We start from the raw sequence: 19,627 nt of genomic DNA, 5'->3' as shown, positions 1-19,627 counted from the left end.
AATCCGTCACTAAATTCTAAATATAGAAAACATGCATGTTTAGCATTGGAGGAAAACAATTCATACAAACATATCTCTATAATGCCATATTCTTGGAATATACTCACAAGAAATACTTCGTGATTATGTGGGTGTTATTCTCAGATGGTTTTACTTCTTCAATAGTGGTCTCAAGAAACAAAGATAATATATGAAATAAAATTGCAGAGAGACATAATAGAGGGAACAAATAGGATGGTAAAATTAGTATCTCATGGCACAAATTCACAATACTTGAAAGTATTCCAAGCTTTATAGTCATTAATAAAATTTTAAATCATGAAACATGTTCAGATCATCCTGCTAAACAAACTAAAGAACAAAACTAATGACAAGATCTCACAAGCAAGTTGGTGTCGAAAGTTAGCTATAACTTATAGGTTCTATCCACTACCTATCTAGTTTAGCAATCCTACTTAAATAAGAGCTCAAAATTTAATTGGTTTCCTTGTCCACACTTTCACTCAAAGAGCCATGGGTGTTGCTTCCGAATCTCTTCCTCTTCCTTTGGAGTGAAGTCATTCTTAATGTTGAAAGTCTTACGAATCTCTTCAACATGCTTCCCCCTGATCATGTTAGCCACTTGTTCGCATGCAAGGTCTAAGAGACCCTTGATTTCAAGATAATCGGCGGCCTGAAATCAATATAGCAAAGGTTAAGTTATCTTGATTTTTTCCCCATATGGTTCGGCAAACTTAACACATCACATGGAAAGATGATTAGGATGAGATACAAAAAAAAAAGAAAGGCTATTATCTAGAGAACATTTTAAATTTTGAAATCTCAATCCACTGAAGAGCAATGTGTTCATCAACAATGGAAATACAATTTTTGGTGTTGAAACAAATAATGAGGTAGTGACTGAAATATAATTTAGAACACATAATTTAATTTATTTTTTAAAAATGAGGGTCAAACATGGCAATTTTGTTCTTATAACATTGCAACCTCTATCAAATGAGGCAAGGAAAGGACACCATTTGAAAAAAAAAAAAAAAGAGAAGAAATGGAGACCAACATGTATTTATCAAAACATGTTTATCTTAGATAAAATTATATAATTAACTAGCTATAATATATAGAAGATATAAACTATAGAAGAACGTATTTGATGCTTCCAAGGAGATATTGACGGTGTTGCCCATCACTTTTCTCCAAATAATTAAGAAATAATGAAGAAGATCTAAAGAATATGAGAAAACACTTGAACCTCACATTGGACTAGCTCCCTTTTTACAGATTTTAAAGAACCTGCTTATATGAATAAACACATATCCAACGAGACAAGCTAGTTTCATACGTAAGCATGTTATAATAGATGAGGGCATATAATATCAGTATTCATTTTTGTACTGTGGTCTTAATATCAAAATTTATGCAGGTTTATTCTCTGTTATTTATTGTGGATTGTATTTAATTTGCTCTTTGTAATGTGGTCTTGATATCAAAATTTATCTACAAACAATTGGATCATTCTCTCTCTAAAATGTTTAGGCATATACAATCTAAATTAGGGATAATCTACTGAATGATTCTTAAATTAAATTTATTTAAGATTCATGCTCTCCTTTCTCTAAAACTAAACACAATGATTCCCTATCATCCCCTAGTATGATACTTTCAATTTAACATATCAAACTTCAAGCTTCTTGAATGTCAAATGTAAAACGCTGAAGGCTATCATCCAAGCCCAAGAGAAAAAAAAGATCCCTCCAGATCAGGAAAGAGAGAGAACCGGAAATCACCTTGGCGAGGGTCCTGGCGTCGACGTTGAAGAGAGGAATCGAGTCCTCCGCACAGCCATCGTTGATCATATTGCTGATCATCTTCGACTGCCTCGCCGTTGCCACCTCCACTTCGAACTCCTCACCATCCGAGCTTCTAAGAACAATCTTCTTCTCTTTCTCAGCCGCCAACGCCATCATCTACGTCTTTTCTCTCAATTATTTCGCTCCCTCGCTCTGTTGTTCTGGAGAGGAGAATATAGTGGTTATTTATTGGGGAGAACAATATCAACTTCATGTCAGAATACGAATAAGAGATTAAAAGGGAGGGCTCCTGAGACGACTGGGATCGTGACCGGTCCAGCTGGGCCGAGCCTGTCCCTGCGCCGATGGGGGCAGCGAACCAGCTAAAAACAGGGCCGAACATCCTTTGCTCGGTCATTTTCGGGTCCCAGCTCTATCACCAGCGGCTGGGCTACGGTTGGCCAGAGGATGATGCAGGTTGGGCTGAGGCCCTCGGCAACGAATGCCGGTGGCGTAGATGGTCGGAAGAAGGGGACAAAAAAAAATCAAAACGAACAGGGCATCACTCCCAGCCGATTTTCGGCGAGTTCCTCAGCCGGCAGCGACGGTTCAAGGCCTTGAAAAAGAGTAGGAATCAAAGGGTCGGAACTTACCTTAGCTCCGGCGAGCTTCTCCGGCCTCAAATTCCGGCAGGCACAATGATAGGATTCAGGTAGCTCCAGAGGGAAGAAGAGGGATTATTCACGGTGGAGTGCCTTGGAGGGGAGAGGTTCCTTTTATAGAAGATTTCCTAGAGTTCCGCCAGAATCCGGCCTGCCCTAGGAGTCCGTTTCCCATCCAGACTCATCGGAGAAGGAGACTCCCGATGGGAGTCTTCCTCCAGTTTTTTTTTTTTCATATGGGGTGCTGGTGCGGCAGACCGGGCCATCACATAGGCAAGGCCCAGCTTTAAGACCCAGACCTGGACCCAACCTACCCTGGCCTATAATGTTGTTGAGCTATGCATGGTTAAATTTCTTACCAAATTTAGTCTAATATACGGATGAGTCTCGGTGGTTTCGGTGTTGTGGAAGAGGACCATATATGAGCCCAGAGATGCTAGGATGGGATGAAAGAACCGAGAGATCGAAGGAAACTTCATTTTATAGGCTTCAGATACGACTTCTGAGATACCCATCCAGCAGAATCCCTATTATTTGGTAGTTAGTTGAGTACTTTAATCTAATTACAGTTCATAGTTCAAATGTTATATGATGCATTACTTATAGAGTCCCAATGATTCAGTAATTAACTGATAACATATATGGTTAAGGGTTCCCATTATAACTACGTTAATTATGCATTCATAAGTTGATACATATATATATAATATTATCTATTCATTTACATACACATGTATGCATACAATGTATGCATACGTATATGACCATCTGTTTATGGATACTTATCCAATAGTGTGTTTCATATAGAATAATTGCATTCAGATTTGGAATTGCAAATTTCCTGAAATGTTAATTATCTTATCTTTTGGAGAGGTTTTTGAATATCATATAGCAATTGGTAAAATTATTCTCTCTCTCTCTCTCTCTTTTTGATCTTTCTTAATCTTGACATGGTTCCTAAAGCAAATTATCCCATAAAATACTCTCTAATGAACTCAATGCTATTCTTAGGTGATTTTATATTTTCATAAATGCTGTGAAGAAACAATGATTAAAATGAAACAAAGTCACATTCTAAATATCAAGTCATAGTTAATATTGCAAACAAAGAAATCCATGCCTAGATCATAAGCTACATAGATGAAGAAAAAGATCCCACAAGCAAGCTAAATTTGATTATTTGTTGTAGCATTTAGATTCTATCTACTATCTAATATAGAGAAATAGTCTTTGAAATTAGAAGCTAAAGATTACTTTGTGTTTTGCCCACATAAAAATTAACCGGTATTGTCCATATCAATTTCATGAGTTATTTAAGGGCCTTAAAACCTTTCTAAAAGCTCCATGAGTTCTTCTGAACTTTTTTCACTTCAACTTAGCACCAGTCATTCTCAACATTGAAGGTCCAGGTCTCCTCAGCACTCTTTCCCTTTATCATGCTAGCAACCTTTTGGCAATCTAAATCCTATGGACCCTTAATATTAAGATAATTGGCAACCTGAAATCAAAATAGAAAAGATTAAATTAATTTGATTTGACACTAAAATAGTTTAATAAAGATATTTTATTGAAGGCATAATGTGGTTGGATGATTAAGCAGGATAGTATAACAAATTCAAGATGACATTTTTAACTTCTTACTCTCCATACTGTTGCATGATTGAATTAAAAGAAAAAATCACTTTCAAGACCGAAACATTCTACTGACAAAAATATTTTAACAACAAAATGTAATTTTAGATGTTCCAACAAATAATAATAGGATAATGATTGAATATATTTTAACATATATGTAAAGATAAATATAGATAACCCATGTATGCATATACTTGAGAAAATGAAATTAAGATCTAGCAAGTTAATTCTTATGATATGCTTACCTTTATTATATTAGCCAAAGAACCAATGCAACAACTCCATGCAAACAACATGGAAATCACTGTATAATTTTTAAATCATGAATCTATTAAATCGATATCTCATGGTTTTCAATGTATAATATTAAATATATCTAAAGAAGATGGTGAATCACTTGGTGGTCAACTTATGCATGAACCACAATTTTTCAAAGCTCAAAAAATCTATTTATTCCAATTGATCAAGCCCTCAAGGTCATCTTACACATGAGCGCATTATAGTAGGTGAACGAAAAAAATATTAAATATCGAAATGTACAAAAAAGGGGTTAAACTAGCAAGATATTCTTTCTAATTTATTCATAATGGATTCTTGATACTTTTTGCTAAATTTATCATGCAAGATCACACATTAAAATCTACTTATAGGCCATGGATTTAATCTCTCTCTCTCTCTCTCTCTCTCTCTCTCTTTAATATAGTGTGTGTGTTTGCATATAATATATATACATATATATATATATATATATATATATATATATATATATATATATATATATATATATATATATATATATATATATGTATGTATGTATGTATGTATGTATGTATGTATGTATGTATGTATATATATATACATATACTGTACTTGCATGCATTTGTGTGTGTGTAATCCAGTTAAGCTAAGACCCTATACAAGGATAATAAGTTCAAATCCCACCTTCAATACATGTCAAGATCTTAGGATAATTATAATGGTAAAAAAAAATATTTATTAGTATGCTTGGTTCCCATTTAGATTTGAAACTCATGATTCACTTGCTCTTAATAAATGTGGCTACTTTAAAGTAGGATAAGAAAATCTAATTTTATTTCTTTACATTTCATAAAAATATTTTGATTTGTTAAATATATTCCTTAAAATATTTTGATTCATTAGGTATATTCAAAATAATTATATAAGAATATCTTAGGAGAAAGTAAAAAGTTAAAGGTCATGAAAATATTAAAAGATAATATCTTATTTTACATATAAATAATTTGCTTATCTTTTGATATAGTAAATAGTATTAGGAGTTTGTTCGATTCAAACCATTTGATAATTTGATTATGATTTAGCAAATTTGATAACTATAGCATGAAAATAGAACTAATAAATAGGCTTTAAAAAAAGTGCAAAAAAGCCAATACATAAAAAGATTAAAACCAATATATGGCTGACAAAAGCTTAAAATATTATCTCAAATATATGCAAGATGTCTACATGAATATCACAGAGGAACTTCAATCAAACATCGAGCACTCAAACAGCTGTTCACTAAGGAAAACTAAAAAAATTAGACCCCTAGCCCATAATTAGATCCATGTTTATTGCTTGCCATAGGCATCACCACTATAAGGGAGATTTGATTCATTTTGTCATAAACAAGGCTCTAGATGGGCTAAGAAAAATTAATGCTTGCAATCAATCCAAGGCAAAAATCATCGGAGGATGGATCATTGTTAATAGAAACTGATCTTTGTATGTCTTGGAGGGATACAAGATCATTATGATCCTGATCCTTTCTTATTAGAATGAAAAAGGAGGTATTCTCTTGTTGAAACTGGCTAATGAGCCTAAAGCTATACTTTTCTTTAGAAAAATTTTGGAGAAGATAATCTTAACTAGCGAACAATTCTTATGTCTTGACTTAAATTATCTTCAAATTTAAGCTCTCCCCTCTTAAAATTAACCATAATAATTCTTTATCATGATAGAGTTGTACATCTAACCGAAAAAATACATCAGGATTTAAGTATCTAGTTCTCAAATAAGAGTGCAAATCAAACTTTATATAAGTAACAAATCAGGCATGTAACCCTAGAAAATCATATTAAAGAAATAAAGAGAGAAGAAAAACTTATAGATCTCATTAGAAGAAGGCCATAAAAGGATGCTTGATCAATATTGATGTATCCAACATCCCAATCTTTGAGCTCCTCATTAGAGAACTTGGTGTGCTTCTCACGACACTCTATAACCTTTGAGAGTGTCTTGCCGGTAACAATTGGAAAAGAGATACCATCTTCTACAATGTCATTATTGATCACAATGTATATCATCTTTGATTGCTTTGCTATTACCTCCTCTACTTTAAACTCCTCACAATCCAAACTCCTTAAAGTGATTATCTTCTTCTCCTTTATTGATGCCATGATCAAAGTCCAAAGAAAAAAGCCAGGCAATTTATCTCAATCTTTTAATCACTCTCTCTTTATTTTATAAAAATAGATGAGAATGATAAAAGCCTTTGGATGCTATTAATCGGAGATATTGAAAGCATCAATATTGCTAATATATCTAGATAAAGGACATCATCTCATTACCAGCTCCCTTGCTATAATTGAGTTAACATCCTTTTTTTTTGTTATAAAAATGCTACAATCTTATCAACTTAGTTATTATTCGATGTCGCAAGATGGACTTGGTGTAGTCTTAAATGATGCAACACAAGTGTCATATCTCCATCATGAAGATTAAAATTAGAAAATTTAATTTATACATTTATATTAAGATTAAAGTAGACCCCTTTTTTCTTCTAGATGTTCAAAAAAATATTTTTTATTGGAGTAAGTTTTTACCTATTCTACCATAATACTAATTTAACAGGCTAGATATATAAGATATAGTATACAAAATAATTGATAGACTCAAATATAGATAGATGTGTTCACGTATCTTACAAAAAATAATATATGAGATTAATTGCACAAACACTTGATTAACATAGAATGGGATAAAGAGGTTGGTAAATATAAGAGATATGTAAAGACATTCTATCAAAGGTGCATGTGAAGTAAATTTCTAATCTACATTTCCAGAATCAAGGGTTGACCATGGAGTGTAGGGGCTAGTTTAGAATAAGATAAACCTTTAAGCCTAGTCCCTAGATTGGCGCACTTTGAGGTATTCCTATTAAATTTCTATCATCCTTTAGTATGGTTAGTCCAAGCTGTCAAAATGAAATATCTTTGCTTATAAAAATTAGGAGGGGCTAATCTCTACCTATTCTACCCTATGCTCACTTCACCCCTCGAGGCCCGACTACAACTAGAGTTGAACCCATATCTCCATGATCAAGTGGCAAGGGGTGATACCAAGCAAGCAAGGTTCAAAGGTGTCAAAATTAAATATGGCAAAAATCTTCTATTAGTCAAGAATATTTCTTCGTGTGCATAACATTAATTATATGCATGTATGTAGATCTGATCCATAAATAGTGTACCTATACTTGTTATCTTTTTGCCAACTAGCTTTAGCTCAGTCATTAGCAATCTTTTTCCTAGAAAAGTGGCACATAGTCCATATCTAGTAGCAGCATGCATTTCTCAAAGAAAATGCTTTGAGGGGCACACACAAGTTCATTGGGCCACAAATGTTAATTTGGCAATTCCATAAACAACTAACCCCATTTATAGAAACAAATATCATGAGTTGAATTAGTCCTTTCATACCATAAAGCAAGATAATTGTTCATCTACACATAATAAGATCCATATACTCATTTATCAAAAAATTTCTAAAATTATGAATATAAATAATTCACTATTCTTCATATACATGTCTAGATTTTTCTATTCCTAGTGCAATGCACAGTAAGCTACAATGGTTAATAAATTAGGGAGGAAAGAAGAGGGGACAAAGAGATCATGGGAATGGATAAAAATCATGAGGCAACTTTTTGCATCATGTGGTAAAATTATAATGCATGTAACTATGTAGAGGTCATAGGAGCAATTCCCTCTCCCATTTATGTAGAGATCTTAGTGGATCAGATTATAGTAGTGCTGATCAATTTATCTTACGAGCTTGATGCTAAATGTAAATCTTGCAAGATAAATTGAATAGTAAAATATATATGTTTCTATCTTCTTTTGTATCTCTTTCTTGTTTTCTTATTTTTTTGGAGGAAATGGACTTAGATCCATAAAAATTAATAACCATACATTACCAAAAGAAAATTAAGGTAGTTACAACAAATCTTGCTTAAGCCTGGCTAGGATCATGAATTTAGAACTCAAAGATCAACCTATAGTATCTATATTGCAATGAAGAAAGATTACTATCGATAATATTTTAATGGAAAAACTTTATGTAGCCTTGGCCTAGCATGCTTACACCCCACTTTGATGTGTTATATTGCTTACTAGATTGGTCTAGCTTATTATTCTTTCTTTTCCTATTTGTCAGATTTTGGATCATGAATTGCTCCAGACATTGCATAGGAAGTGTGCTTGATTTCTTGGAGATGTTCATGTTAGTTGGTCTTCTTATAAGTCTAGCTTATATTTGAAGATTTTTATTTGAATTGAAAATTACTAATATTTTGAAATTTAATGACTTAGATTATCTTGTATTATTCGTTGATGAGAATGATTTGATTGGATTTTTATTAAATTGATTTTTGAAGATTGAAGAAATTTTATTTTTTCTTTGAAATTATTTGATTAGTAGCCTTGCATACTTGTATGATCCACTTTGCAAGCATACGGCATTTGTTATACTCTGGGTTTGTGGTGTGACATATAAAATGATATCAGAGCTTAGGTTTAAGATCATTAAGGATTGTAATAAGATTATGATAGAAATAGTGATATCACTATAAGAAATTAAGATATTAGCAATGATCTTTAGCGACAGTATTTCTGCTGTCACTAATAATCTTTATTAGCAACAGTATTATCGATGGTAATATCTAAATTATTAATAATATTTTTATCGATGGCTATCAGTGATGTCATTTTTATCATCTCTAATAATCATTTTTATCGATAAAAAATCATGACCAAAAAATAAGCCATCACAAAAAAAATATTTATTAAAATCATTTATTTATTAAACTTACTAACAATGGCACTAGTTATTATTAGCGATGGTACTATAAGTGACAGATCTTGCCATCATAAAAAAAATTATTTATTAAACTTATTAGTGATGGCCAAAAGATTATTAGTGACAAAATTTGCTGTCTCTAATAATCATTAGTGATGGAATTCACCATCTTAAAAAATTTTAAAAAAAATTTATTTACTAAACTTATTAGCAATGATAGAAAGAGTACTAACAATAATAAAAAAAATTATTTATTAAAAAATCATTAATGATGTCACTATTAGCGATGGAATTGCCATCGTAAAAAATAAAAGAATTTTTTTATTTATTAAGCTTATTAGTGATGGTGAATAATTATCTTTATCATTTATTTTTTAAATAATTATTATTAGAGTATCATCATAAAAGATCACCTCAATCCGATACCTAGCTATGTCAATCAATAAAATTTGATTTCGACAATCATGAATGACTGCATGATGATCTGATAGATAAAATCCATCGATAGATTCAAAAACTGACAATGATGATCTCGATAATATTTATAGTATACTATAAAAATTTTATTTTAATCAAATATTATTATCATGATCAATTTTATACGGGATTATTTGGACTGTTAAATAAAAAATGAATGATTAAAAAGCCAAACAGCATTCGATTATAAGGTGATTTTTTAGATAAATGACCTTTGCTACTATTTTGATCATTTGTACGGTGGTGATCATAAAATTCAGATCATGCATATATGAACCATCCATATTAAGCAGATCTTACAAAAGCACAAGTATAATTACTTAAAAACTTTAAGAATGAATATCAAGAGACATATAGTTTTGGATCGTTCATATATGCATGATTTGAATTTTATGATCACCACCATACAAATGATCAAAGTAGTAGCAAAGATCATTTATCTAATAAATTACCTTATAATTGGATGCCTTTTGGCCTTTTTATTACTCTTTTTTCATTTAATGGTCCAAATCATCCTGTGCTAAATTGAATATGATAATGATGTCCGATTGAAGACTTTGATAGTATGCTACAAATATCATCGAGATCATCATTATAAATTTTTAAATTTATCGATAGTCTCTATCTATCAGATCATCATGCGATCATTCATAGCCATCGAAATTAAATTTTAATGATCGACATATCTAGGGCTACTGGATTGAGATAGTCTTCTGTGATGATGCTCTAACAATAATTATTTAGATAATAAATGATAAAGATTGACTTTAAATTTTAAAATTATATCATATTTATAAAAAAATAAAAAAAATTATTTATAATAAATTAAAAATTAAAAAAAATTGATTATAATTATAATTAAATTAATTAATTATCGATGGTTATTAGTAATGATTGAATTTCATCGCTAATAATTTTGAAAAAAATTATTTAAAAAATTATAAAAAAATATTTTTTTTAATAAAAGTATTAGCGACGGCTTTTGCGATAGAAGATGTCGTCACTAATACTTTTACCGACAGCATTAGCGACTAAAACATTGCCATCGCTAAAAATTTTACAAAAAAGTCATTTAAAAAATTATGAAAAAAATATTTTTTTCTAATAAAAGTATTAGTGATGCCTCTCCTTTTTTAGCAACGGATTTTGTCATCGCTAATATTTTTACTAATGGCATTAGCAATAGCCACTTTGCCATCACTAATACTCCCACATATTACCAAGCGCGAGGAAAAAAAAATTTGCTCACATGCTCGCCTCTCATCGGCATCCAAACCCCCCTCAACCCCCCCAACCCCCCTTTCCTCCCTCCCCGCCCCATCCCTCAGACATCCCACGGTGCCGGCGTGCTATCCCCTTGTCGGCATCCAAAACCCCCAACCCCCCTTTCCTCTCTCCCTGCCTCATCCCTTCAGCATCCCGTGGCCCTGACATGCTTTACTCTCGCCAGCATCCAAACCCACCTCAACCACCCCCCAACCCCCCTTTCCTCCCTCCTCGCCCCATCCCTCTGTCATCCCGAAGTCCCAAGCCCACATCCCTCTATGCCCGCGGCCTCCCCGACTCCATCACCCCCGACATCGTCGGTCTGACCCTGTAGCCCCGAGTCCATGCCCACGATCGCCCCGACCCCACTAGCCCCGATGTCGTAGGCCCGACCCCACGGCTCTGCCCCTACCCACTGCCCTTAGCCTGCGACCCCACCCCACCAGCCTAACCCCATGGTCCCGACCCACACCACCTGCCCATGGCCCCATCCCTGTACCCTCATCTCCGGCATCTCGTCTTCGAGCGGACATCTCATCCCCAGCCATCCTCTCACCCTTCAGTCCCTGTGCGCCAGCCCACCTTTTATTATGAGCATTAGCTATGGCATTAGCGACGGCTAATGTAGTCACTAAAAGTTTTTTTATTTTGTTTAAATTATATTAATTAAGTTTAATTATATATTAAAAATTAATTTAATTAAATATTTAGATGTTTAATTAATTAATTAATTAGAAGTAAGGGACTTAGATCTCTGCATGTAGAGCACTCGGACCAAAAGAAAGTATCGAGCAGCATTGCAAACACAGGGTCAGAGTGTGCCCTGTGCACTCGGATCTCGGATCCTAGCTAGGGTCTAAGACATCCAGTCTCCGTGCACCTTGCATGCTCAGGCCAAGGGAAGGTGCCGGTCAGCATGCATTGTGAACACGGAGCTGGGGTGTGCCCTATGCACTCCAGCCTCGGGTCTCAGCTGGCGTCCAAGACATCCAGCCCTCGCACATCCTATGTGATTAGATCGATGGAAGGTGCCAAGCAGCATTGCAAACATGGGGTCGGGGCATGCCTTGCATGGTCGGGCCTCGAGTCCCAGCCGATGTCTAAGGCACCCAATCCTCGCACAAGGGCCGAGTGCATATTCTACGGCATCCCATAATTGGATGTTAATTTAAGTAATTAATTAGGTATTAATTTTAAAAAATATTACATTGCATGGTACCATAGACCCATCTTTCGATTAATGTACATGTTCAACTGTATCCAAATATTTATATATTTTTATATGGATGGAAGAATTTTGTACATTGATCAATTGATTGTCTAGTATAGATAGTTTAAGAAATAAAAATAATTCTATATGTCATTACAGTAATCAAATGGTATACTGAGGGTTCAAAAAAAATTTAGATAGTATTTTTCTTTAGTTCTCCCTATACATCTTCAGTCGTGTGGGGAGAACTTAGGAGAAATACTATCAAAATTTCTTTCAACCCAATTGCATATCATTTGATTGCTATAATTGACCTATAAAATTAATGCATTTTATGAATAGAATAGGACCTTCTATACCTATTAGTTGATGACAAGATACATTTACTATGTAAGTCATTTTGAATAATAAAATAATTAATTAGCAGTTGCTTTGTATTTATGTATATACAGAATTCTTAGATAGTGTGCCATGGACCATAGTTGGATGGACCGTTGAGTAGTCAATTGGATAATTTTTGCTAAATATAGAGAGGGTGTAGAGTACCTCTACGATTTTATTTTTAGAAATGCTGCACTCTTACATCAAGGACGAACTCATTGCCCTTGTTATAGGTGTGAAAATAGAAAAAAAATTTGATAGGGATATAATTATTGTCTATTTGTATAAGAGTGGACTTATGTGCCACTACAAGCATTGATACTTGTGTGGGGCGATGTGGGAGAAAGTTGTAAAGGTTAGAAGCAAGCAAGACAGGGACATAGATAGAATGGTAGATATGGTTATGGATGCAGTTGGTCTTGAAGTTAATTGAGATGTGGAGGATGATCCAGAAGCTGGCAGTGGCAATTTCTACCATATGTTGAAAGATGTTGATGAATCATTGTGGTCAGGATGTGAAACATACTGTATTACAGCTGTGTCAGAGTTGTTAAATTTGAAGGTCGAGTTTAATATGACAGTCAATTGTTTTGATAGGATGGTAGCAATAATAAAGAAGATGCCACCCAAAGATGAGAAGCTTGTTGGGAGCTTCTATGCTTCAAAGAAAATGATGAAAGAATTAGGCATGGGATATGAGAAGATAGATGGATGCCGTAATAATTGCATGCTTTTCTACAAGAAGGGCCAACTGAAGAGCTCATGTGACATATGCGGTGAAAGTCGATTTAAGCCAAGATAAAGAGGATAAATGATAAGTGATATATTTTTGCATTTATTATGGATATTTTTGATAATTTATGGTGCTAACATCTTCTAAAAAATCTAATTTCATAAATAAATTAAATTTTTTATAAAAAATAAATAATTTTTAAAAAAATATAAAATTATAGCATATTTATAAAAAATAGATGTTGAGTTAATTGAGCAAATTTTAAGCACCAAAATGATGAAAAATTATTGAGCAATTTAATGCATATATTTTTTTTTATTTTTCAGGCAAAAATTGGAGCAAAAAATCAAGCAAAATATCTTAAAAAATAAATTTTATTACTTTCGATGCATGGTGGACTGACCGCTCGATCCACAGAAGCGATGGTGCAGTCCACGAGAATAGTTTCGCGGTGTTTTGGTGTGGCTCCCGAGCGATAGAAGATTTTTTGTGCGATCCAACGGCTATTATCATCCCTGACTGTGAATAGAAAGTTTTAAGTACTGATCAATGGCCAGAATTCAATCCGAGGTGTGATCGAATGACTAAGAATGTTTTTGACTATAAGAAGGATTTAAAACAGTATTTTTTGATGAGATCTGGATGGTCCATTGAAGATCCGATGGCTAAAAAAATTTCTAAAGGTATTATATGATTTCTAAGGGTTTTGGGACTCCTTTTGCTACTAGAAAAAGGTAAAAAATTCATCTATAAATAGGGGGTCTAGAAATAAGAGTAAAGAGAAGAAAAAATTAATGGAAAAGTAAGGAAAAATTGGAAAAAAAAATTAAAAAAGTTTTAGGGATCCAAGAGAAAGGATGAATATGGAACTAGAGATCTTGATGCATGGCTAAATCCCTTCAATCCAGGAATACGATGAAGCCTGTAAATAGATTTTTTTTATATTTAATTTTTATGTAATAAAATTATATTTTTATTTTATATCTTTTTATTTTTTTGAGATATTGATCTAGCCTACATGGCCTATACCCTCCATTAACATGTCGTGATCCCTGGATATGATACGTGTCTAAAGATAGATCATGGTATGTTAGATTCAATCTTATATCTTGTAATTAAATTTAAATAGTTTATACTCTAATAAGATGAGCTGTAATCTATTGATATAGTCCGTACCCCTTAGAGATAAGCTATACTAATATCTTAATCACAAGAATTAATATTACAATATAAAAAAATAAATAAATCTAATTTGCATGGTGGATTCAAAAGTTTTGGGTTATTTCTCTGAATTATTTTCTTTCATAAATTAATTTATATTTTTCATTAATTTTTGCTATTTTATTTTTTTTAATCTTTCTACAATCAACTCTCTTTTATTTTTTTCTTAAAAAAAAAATAATCATCCTAGATCTCCATGAAAATGATTCCGACTCATTCTATCTATATAGTTTGAGTTGGTTTTATTCTTAACCACCTACGATAGTGATCAAATTTTGACACCATTGTCGGAGATTTAGGCATGATTTTTTTTTATTAAAAAAACTTTTTTAGTCTTATTCTTAGTTTCTTTTTATTTACTTTCTAACTTGCTTAGTTCCTTAGTCAAACTTACTTTCTTTCAAAAAAAAATCTCTTTATATTGACACCTCATAATCTACTTAGGAATACTTAATCATAAAACCTAAAAAGTGAAACAAATCAATTTACTCTTGACTAACTACCAAATTTGACCGCCGTTTCTTCTTGCACTGCATAATTCCATAAAATATCTTAAGGGCACAAATCCTAAACAAGATAAGGTGGAGATTTCATTACCCTTCCTTAGCCCACAAACCACCATTCTACATATTACATTGACCTAAACCTTAACTTAAAACCAATTAGACATTAGCCCCTATGGACTCTCAAGCTCAATAGGACAAGGGATCCTAAGAGTTGGACCAGGTTAGGGTTAGTCAGTTTGATTGGTGTCTAAGAAAGTAGCTTAAAGACTATGTCCTGAAGGAAGGTGGTTATTTAATTAGTTTTATTCGCTTATCTGGCCAACTCAGTTGGTGTCTAAGGAAAGCAACGAGAGAACCCCCACCAACATTATACTTACCTGGCCATTTGATTGGCTAGTCTTTTACTTGGAGTAAGGCAACCTTGATAGTTAGGAGCTGTCTAGATCTAGGATTATCCTTAGCTAGGATTGACTGCATAACTTGATTACTAACCTACGAATATTAAATCTAACTAAAACTCTCTCATCTATTGATCTAGGACCCCTTAGGACTCTCATCTCTTGAATTCTTCTTCTTCTCCTCTTTTTCTCTCATATATTAAAATTAAAAAAAATTAAAAAAAAAATTCTACTAGGATAAAATGACGATTGTCAGATACAATCTAAAGCCTACAAGCCTATAAGGTCACTGAGAAAAAAATAGATTCCAATAGACAACCTAGAACCCTACTGGATCTGTGTTATCTGATTAGCTCTATCAAACCATCTAGAATTAGATCCTCGACTAACAATTTTACAATTGACCCTCAAATGATTAACATGCATCCTATATTTACTGAAATTGAAGATGCATATATTTTTTCAAGGGAGTTTGAAGAGACTAAAATTGCAACTTTGACCAATAGAATTGAAGCCTTAGAATTTGAAGGACATATCCAATTTAACCAAGTGCTAGCACCTATGTGCATTGGATGCGTGCACCAGATCATGTTGTGGAGGAGTGTCCTTATTTGATGAACCCAACCCAAACTGAGTTCATACAGGAGAGTGCATTCAATGAAAGCTACATAAATGAACCTTATGCACCAATCTATAGCCTAGGGTTGGAAAGTCATCCCAATTTTACATGGTCACAAGATGCAACATTAAGAGCCCATAATTTTTATCGACCCTATCTAAGGCCCAACCAAACATTGAATGATCAACCAAGTTGAGATCTTGAGGAAGGAGTCAACATATTAGAAAAGAGTCTAGATGTCTTAGTGCAATCAACCTCAGACATTAAAAATACTCTCAATAATTTCATGCACACCACTGACCAGTTATTTAAACAATTGGGCCAATCAACTATAGCGGTTAATAAACTAGAAGAGAATAGATTATCAAGCCAACTAGAGGATAACCTTAAAGCTCAGAATGGTCTAGAACTTAAAGACCAGTTCAACTCTGAAGAACTGGAGGAGATATCCGAAGTTGATAATAATAATGAGGTATCCACACTTAGTGACCATTACACTCAGCTAAACCCAAAATTAATTATTGAATCTCTCATGACACTAGTTGAACCTCTGCTTAAAAAGGAAGAGGCAACAATAAGAGATCCAGAAACACTCCCTCAGCACATCGAGTATATAGATCTAGGCCTCTTGAAACCCTGACTAGTACTTAAGTTATATCTAGATCTAATTATAAAAAAAGAATTATTAGTTATCAGGAGAATAAGTCACATAATGGTCCCAAGTAGAAAATACATTGAGGAAGAGCCTGAATCACGTAGAGAATTACAGACCCATATTAAGATTCGGGCAGAAATAGGATAGGCATTCTTTTAGCGTCTGGCTGAAGACGTTAAATTTAGCACTTTTTGAGAGGCAACCTAATCTTTTTTTTTACTTTATTTTAACTGATCTTTATTTTTTTAAGAATAATGGACCACTTTGTGTGGAAGCACCTGTCAATAAATGTGATCTGGTTGAAGAGGATAAACTTAGCACTTTTTGGGAGGCAACCCAGTTCCAGCTTTTGCTTTTGCTTTCCTTTGTATTTTGTTTAGGTTAATCAAGTCTTGCTTCATATCTTTTGTAGAAATTTGAAGACAATATTGGCTAAGTTGGGAGGAGAATCAATTTTGAAAAAATATCTGGATCCGGTGACATCTCTTCTTTTTCTTTCTCTTTTTATGCACCCTTCATTTTTCCTACTCCATTAAGGATAATATCAATTAAGTTGGGGGGGAGAATAATATAATATTTTTAAAATCTTCAAGTAAGTTAAGAATTTAGCATTTAAGTACCTGATTATATTTAAAAATTAAGTTAAACTAAATATTTTTTTAAAAAAATTGATGCACAGATCAGAGAGTTTGTGAAATATTGAGGGATCAAGTATTAAGAAAATTTAATAAAGAGTTAAGTTTAGAACTTAAATAATTTTTTTGAGTATTTTTAAATTTTTTTACCAGCATCAAAGAAGAGTTTACTTCCTATGGACTTGTATAGGATAACTATACATTTCTTCATATTTAAAAAAAAAGAAAGAGTTTTCAAGTACTTCATGCTGAGTAACCGAGCCTCTTTGCCTAAGCAAGCATTGAGTTTCACATCAAAAGATATGAAGCACAAAAAAATTTTATTATAAAGCTAGTTTTAACTCATAGTCTGTTTGATTCGAGCAAGTAAGTCTGAGGGATATTCTATATCTAGTGCCCTAAAGCCATCTGGTTCGGGAGTCATTGGCTAAAAACTCGCTACATGGGTCAAACAGAAAGCTTAAAGGGATTAAGACACTTAATAGTGGTACATTGTTAAAAAAAAAATAATAATAAATGAAGGATGGAAGTAACAATATACTTGTCCATGTGAAAATTAATGATTTGAAGGTAAAGATAGGAGTAATTTAGAAAATATTTCGAAAATATTTAGTGTTCCTAGCTTAACTCTCATATTGATTAGTATTAATACCCCAATGACATACCTCACTCATGCTCTACTGAACATCAATGGTCCTTTTGAAAATTGGTTGGTGAAATTTGAAACTTTAAGTTAAACGATACTTAACTCTAAATTCTTTCTTTACTCGAGAATGAGCAAAGTTCAAGTTGGGAGGTATGATAAGTGGTATATTTTTACATTTATTGTAGGTATGTTTGGTAATTTATGGTGCTAATATCTTCTAAAAACCCTAATTTTATAAATAAATTGAATTTTTTTATAAAAATAAATAATTTTAAAAAAATATAAAATTATAGCATATTTATTAAAAATAGATGTTGAGTTAATTGAGTAAATTTTAAGCATCAAAATGATAAAAAATTATTGCGCAATTTAATGTATATTTTTTCTTATTTTTCAGGCAAAAATTGAAGCAAAAAATCAAGTAAAATATCTTAAAAAATAAATTTTATTACTTTCGATGGACGGTGGATCGGCCGCTTGTTCCATAGAAGTGATGGTGCGGTCCATGGGAATAGTTTCGTGGTGTTTTGGTGCGGCTCACGGGCGGCGAAAGGTTTTTTGTGCGATCCAACGGCTATTATCGTCCCCGACTGTGAATAGGAAGTTTTAAGCACTGATCAAAAGTCAAAATTCAATCTGAGGTGCGATCCGATAGCTGAGAACATTTTTGACTATAAGAAGGATTTAAAACAGCATTTTTTGATGAGATCTACACGGTCCATTGAAGATCTGACAGCTAGAAAAATTTCTAAGGGTATTATACGATTTCTAAGAGTTTTGGGACTCCTTTTGCTACTAGAAAAAGGAAAAAAATTTATCTATAAATAGGGAGTCTGGGAATAAGAGTAAAGAGAAGAAAAAATCAGTGGAAAAATAAGAAAAAATTAGAGAAAAAAAAAAGAGAGGTTTAGGGATCCAAGAGAAAGAATGAATATGGAGCTAGAGATCTTGATGCATGGCTAAATCCCTTCAATCCAGGAATACGATGAAGCCTGTAAATGAGTTTTTATTGTTTTTTTGTATTTAATTTTATGTAATAAAATTATACTTTTATTTCATATCTTTTTATTTTTCTGAGATATTGATCTAGTCTACACGGCCTATACCCTCTACTGATGTACCGTGATCCCTGGATACAGTACATACCTAGAGATAGATCGTGATATATTAAATTAAATCTTATATCTTATAATTGAATTTAAATAGTTTATACTCTGATAAGATGAGCTATAATCTACTGATATAGTCTGTACCCCTTAAAGATAAGCTATACTAATACCTTAATCATAAGAATTAATATTGTAATATAAAAAAATAAATAAATCTAATTTGCATGATGAATTTAAAATTCCTGGATTATTTCTCTGAATTATTTTTTTCATAAATTAATTTATATTTTTAATTTAATTCTTGCTATTCTATTTCTTTTCAATCCTTCTACAATCAACTCTCTTTTATTTCTTTCTTAAAAAAAAAAGAAAAATAATCGCTCTAGATCCCCATGGAAATGATCCCGACTCACCTTATCTATATAGTTTGAGTTGGTTTTTATTCTTGACTACCTATGACAGTGATCAACAAATATCAGAAAGGCATATTATGTAAGGTTCTTTGATACCTTTGGCTCAGTCCTAGGCTTCGAAGGCTCTACTAATCAAAAGTACTGTTGGACAGATGAGATGGTACAAAAAAGAGATTCGTA

General features: G+C 32.8%; 1 protein-coding gene across 1 annotated transcript; it reads right to left on the bottom strand.

The window, feature by feature from the left end:
- Positions 1-243: 243 nt before the first annotated feature.
- LOC140854570 (SKP1-like protein 1) lies at positions 244-2,690 on the bottom strand. Its single transcript, XM_073250525.1, has 3 exons — positions 2,441-2,690; positions 1,785-2,008; positions 244-673 (listed from the first exon to the last, which is right to left on the bottom strand). The coding sequence occupies exons 2-3, from the start codon at positions 1,962-1,964 to the stop codon at positions 500-502; spliced, it is 354 nt and encodes a 117-aa protein (XP_073106626.1). The 5' UTR covers positions 1,965-2,008; positions 2,441-2,690; the 3' UTR covers positions 244-499.
- Positions 2,691-19,627: the final 16,937 nt, after the last annotated feature.

The sequence above is a fragment of the Elaeis guineensis genome, unplaced genomic scaffold, assembly GCF_000442705.2.
Source record: "Elaeis guineensis isolate ETL-2024a unplaced genomic scaffold, EG11 Super_Scaffold_1000171, whole genome shotgun sequence".
Taxonomy (NCBI): domain Eukaryota; kingdom Viridiplantae; phylum Streptophyta; class Magnoliopsida; order Arecales; family Arecaceae; genus Elaeis; species Elaeis guineensis.
Note: the sequence above shows the minus strand (reverse complement) of the source record. Positions and strands in the feature narration are given on the sequence as shown.

Excerpts from the sequence above, each read along its gene's own strand:
- LOC140854570 (XM_073250525.1), bottom strand. The coding sequence starts at position 1,964 with ATGATGGCGTTGGCGGCTGAGAAAGAGAAGAAGATTGTTCTTAGAAGC. Across the intron at positions 674-1,784 it reads ACGCCAGGACCCTCGCCAAG|GCCGCCGATTATCTTGAAAT; the intron begins GTGATTTCCGGT and ends TATTGATTTCAG.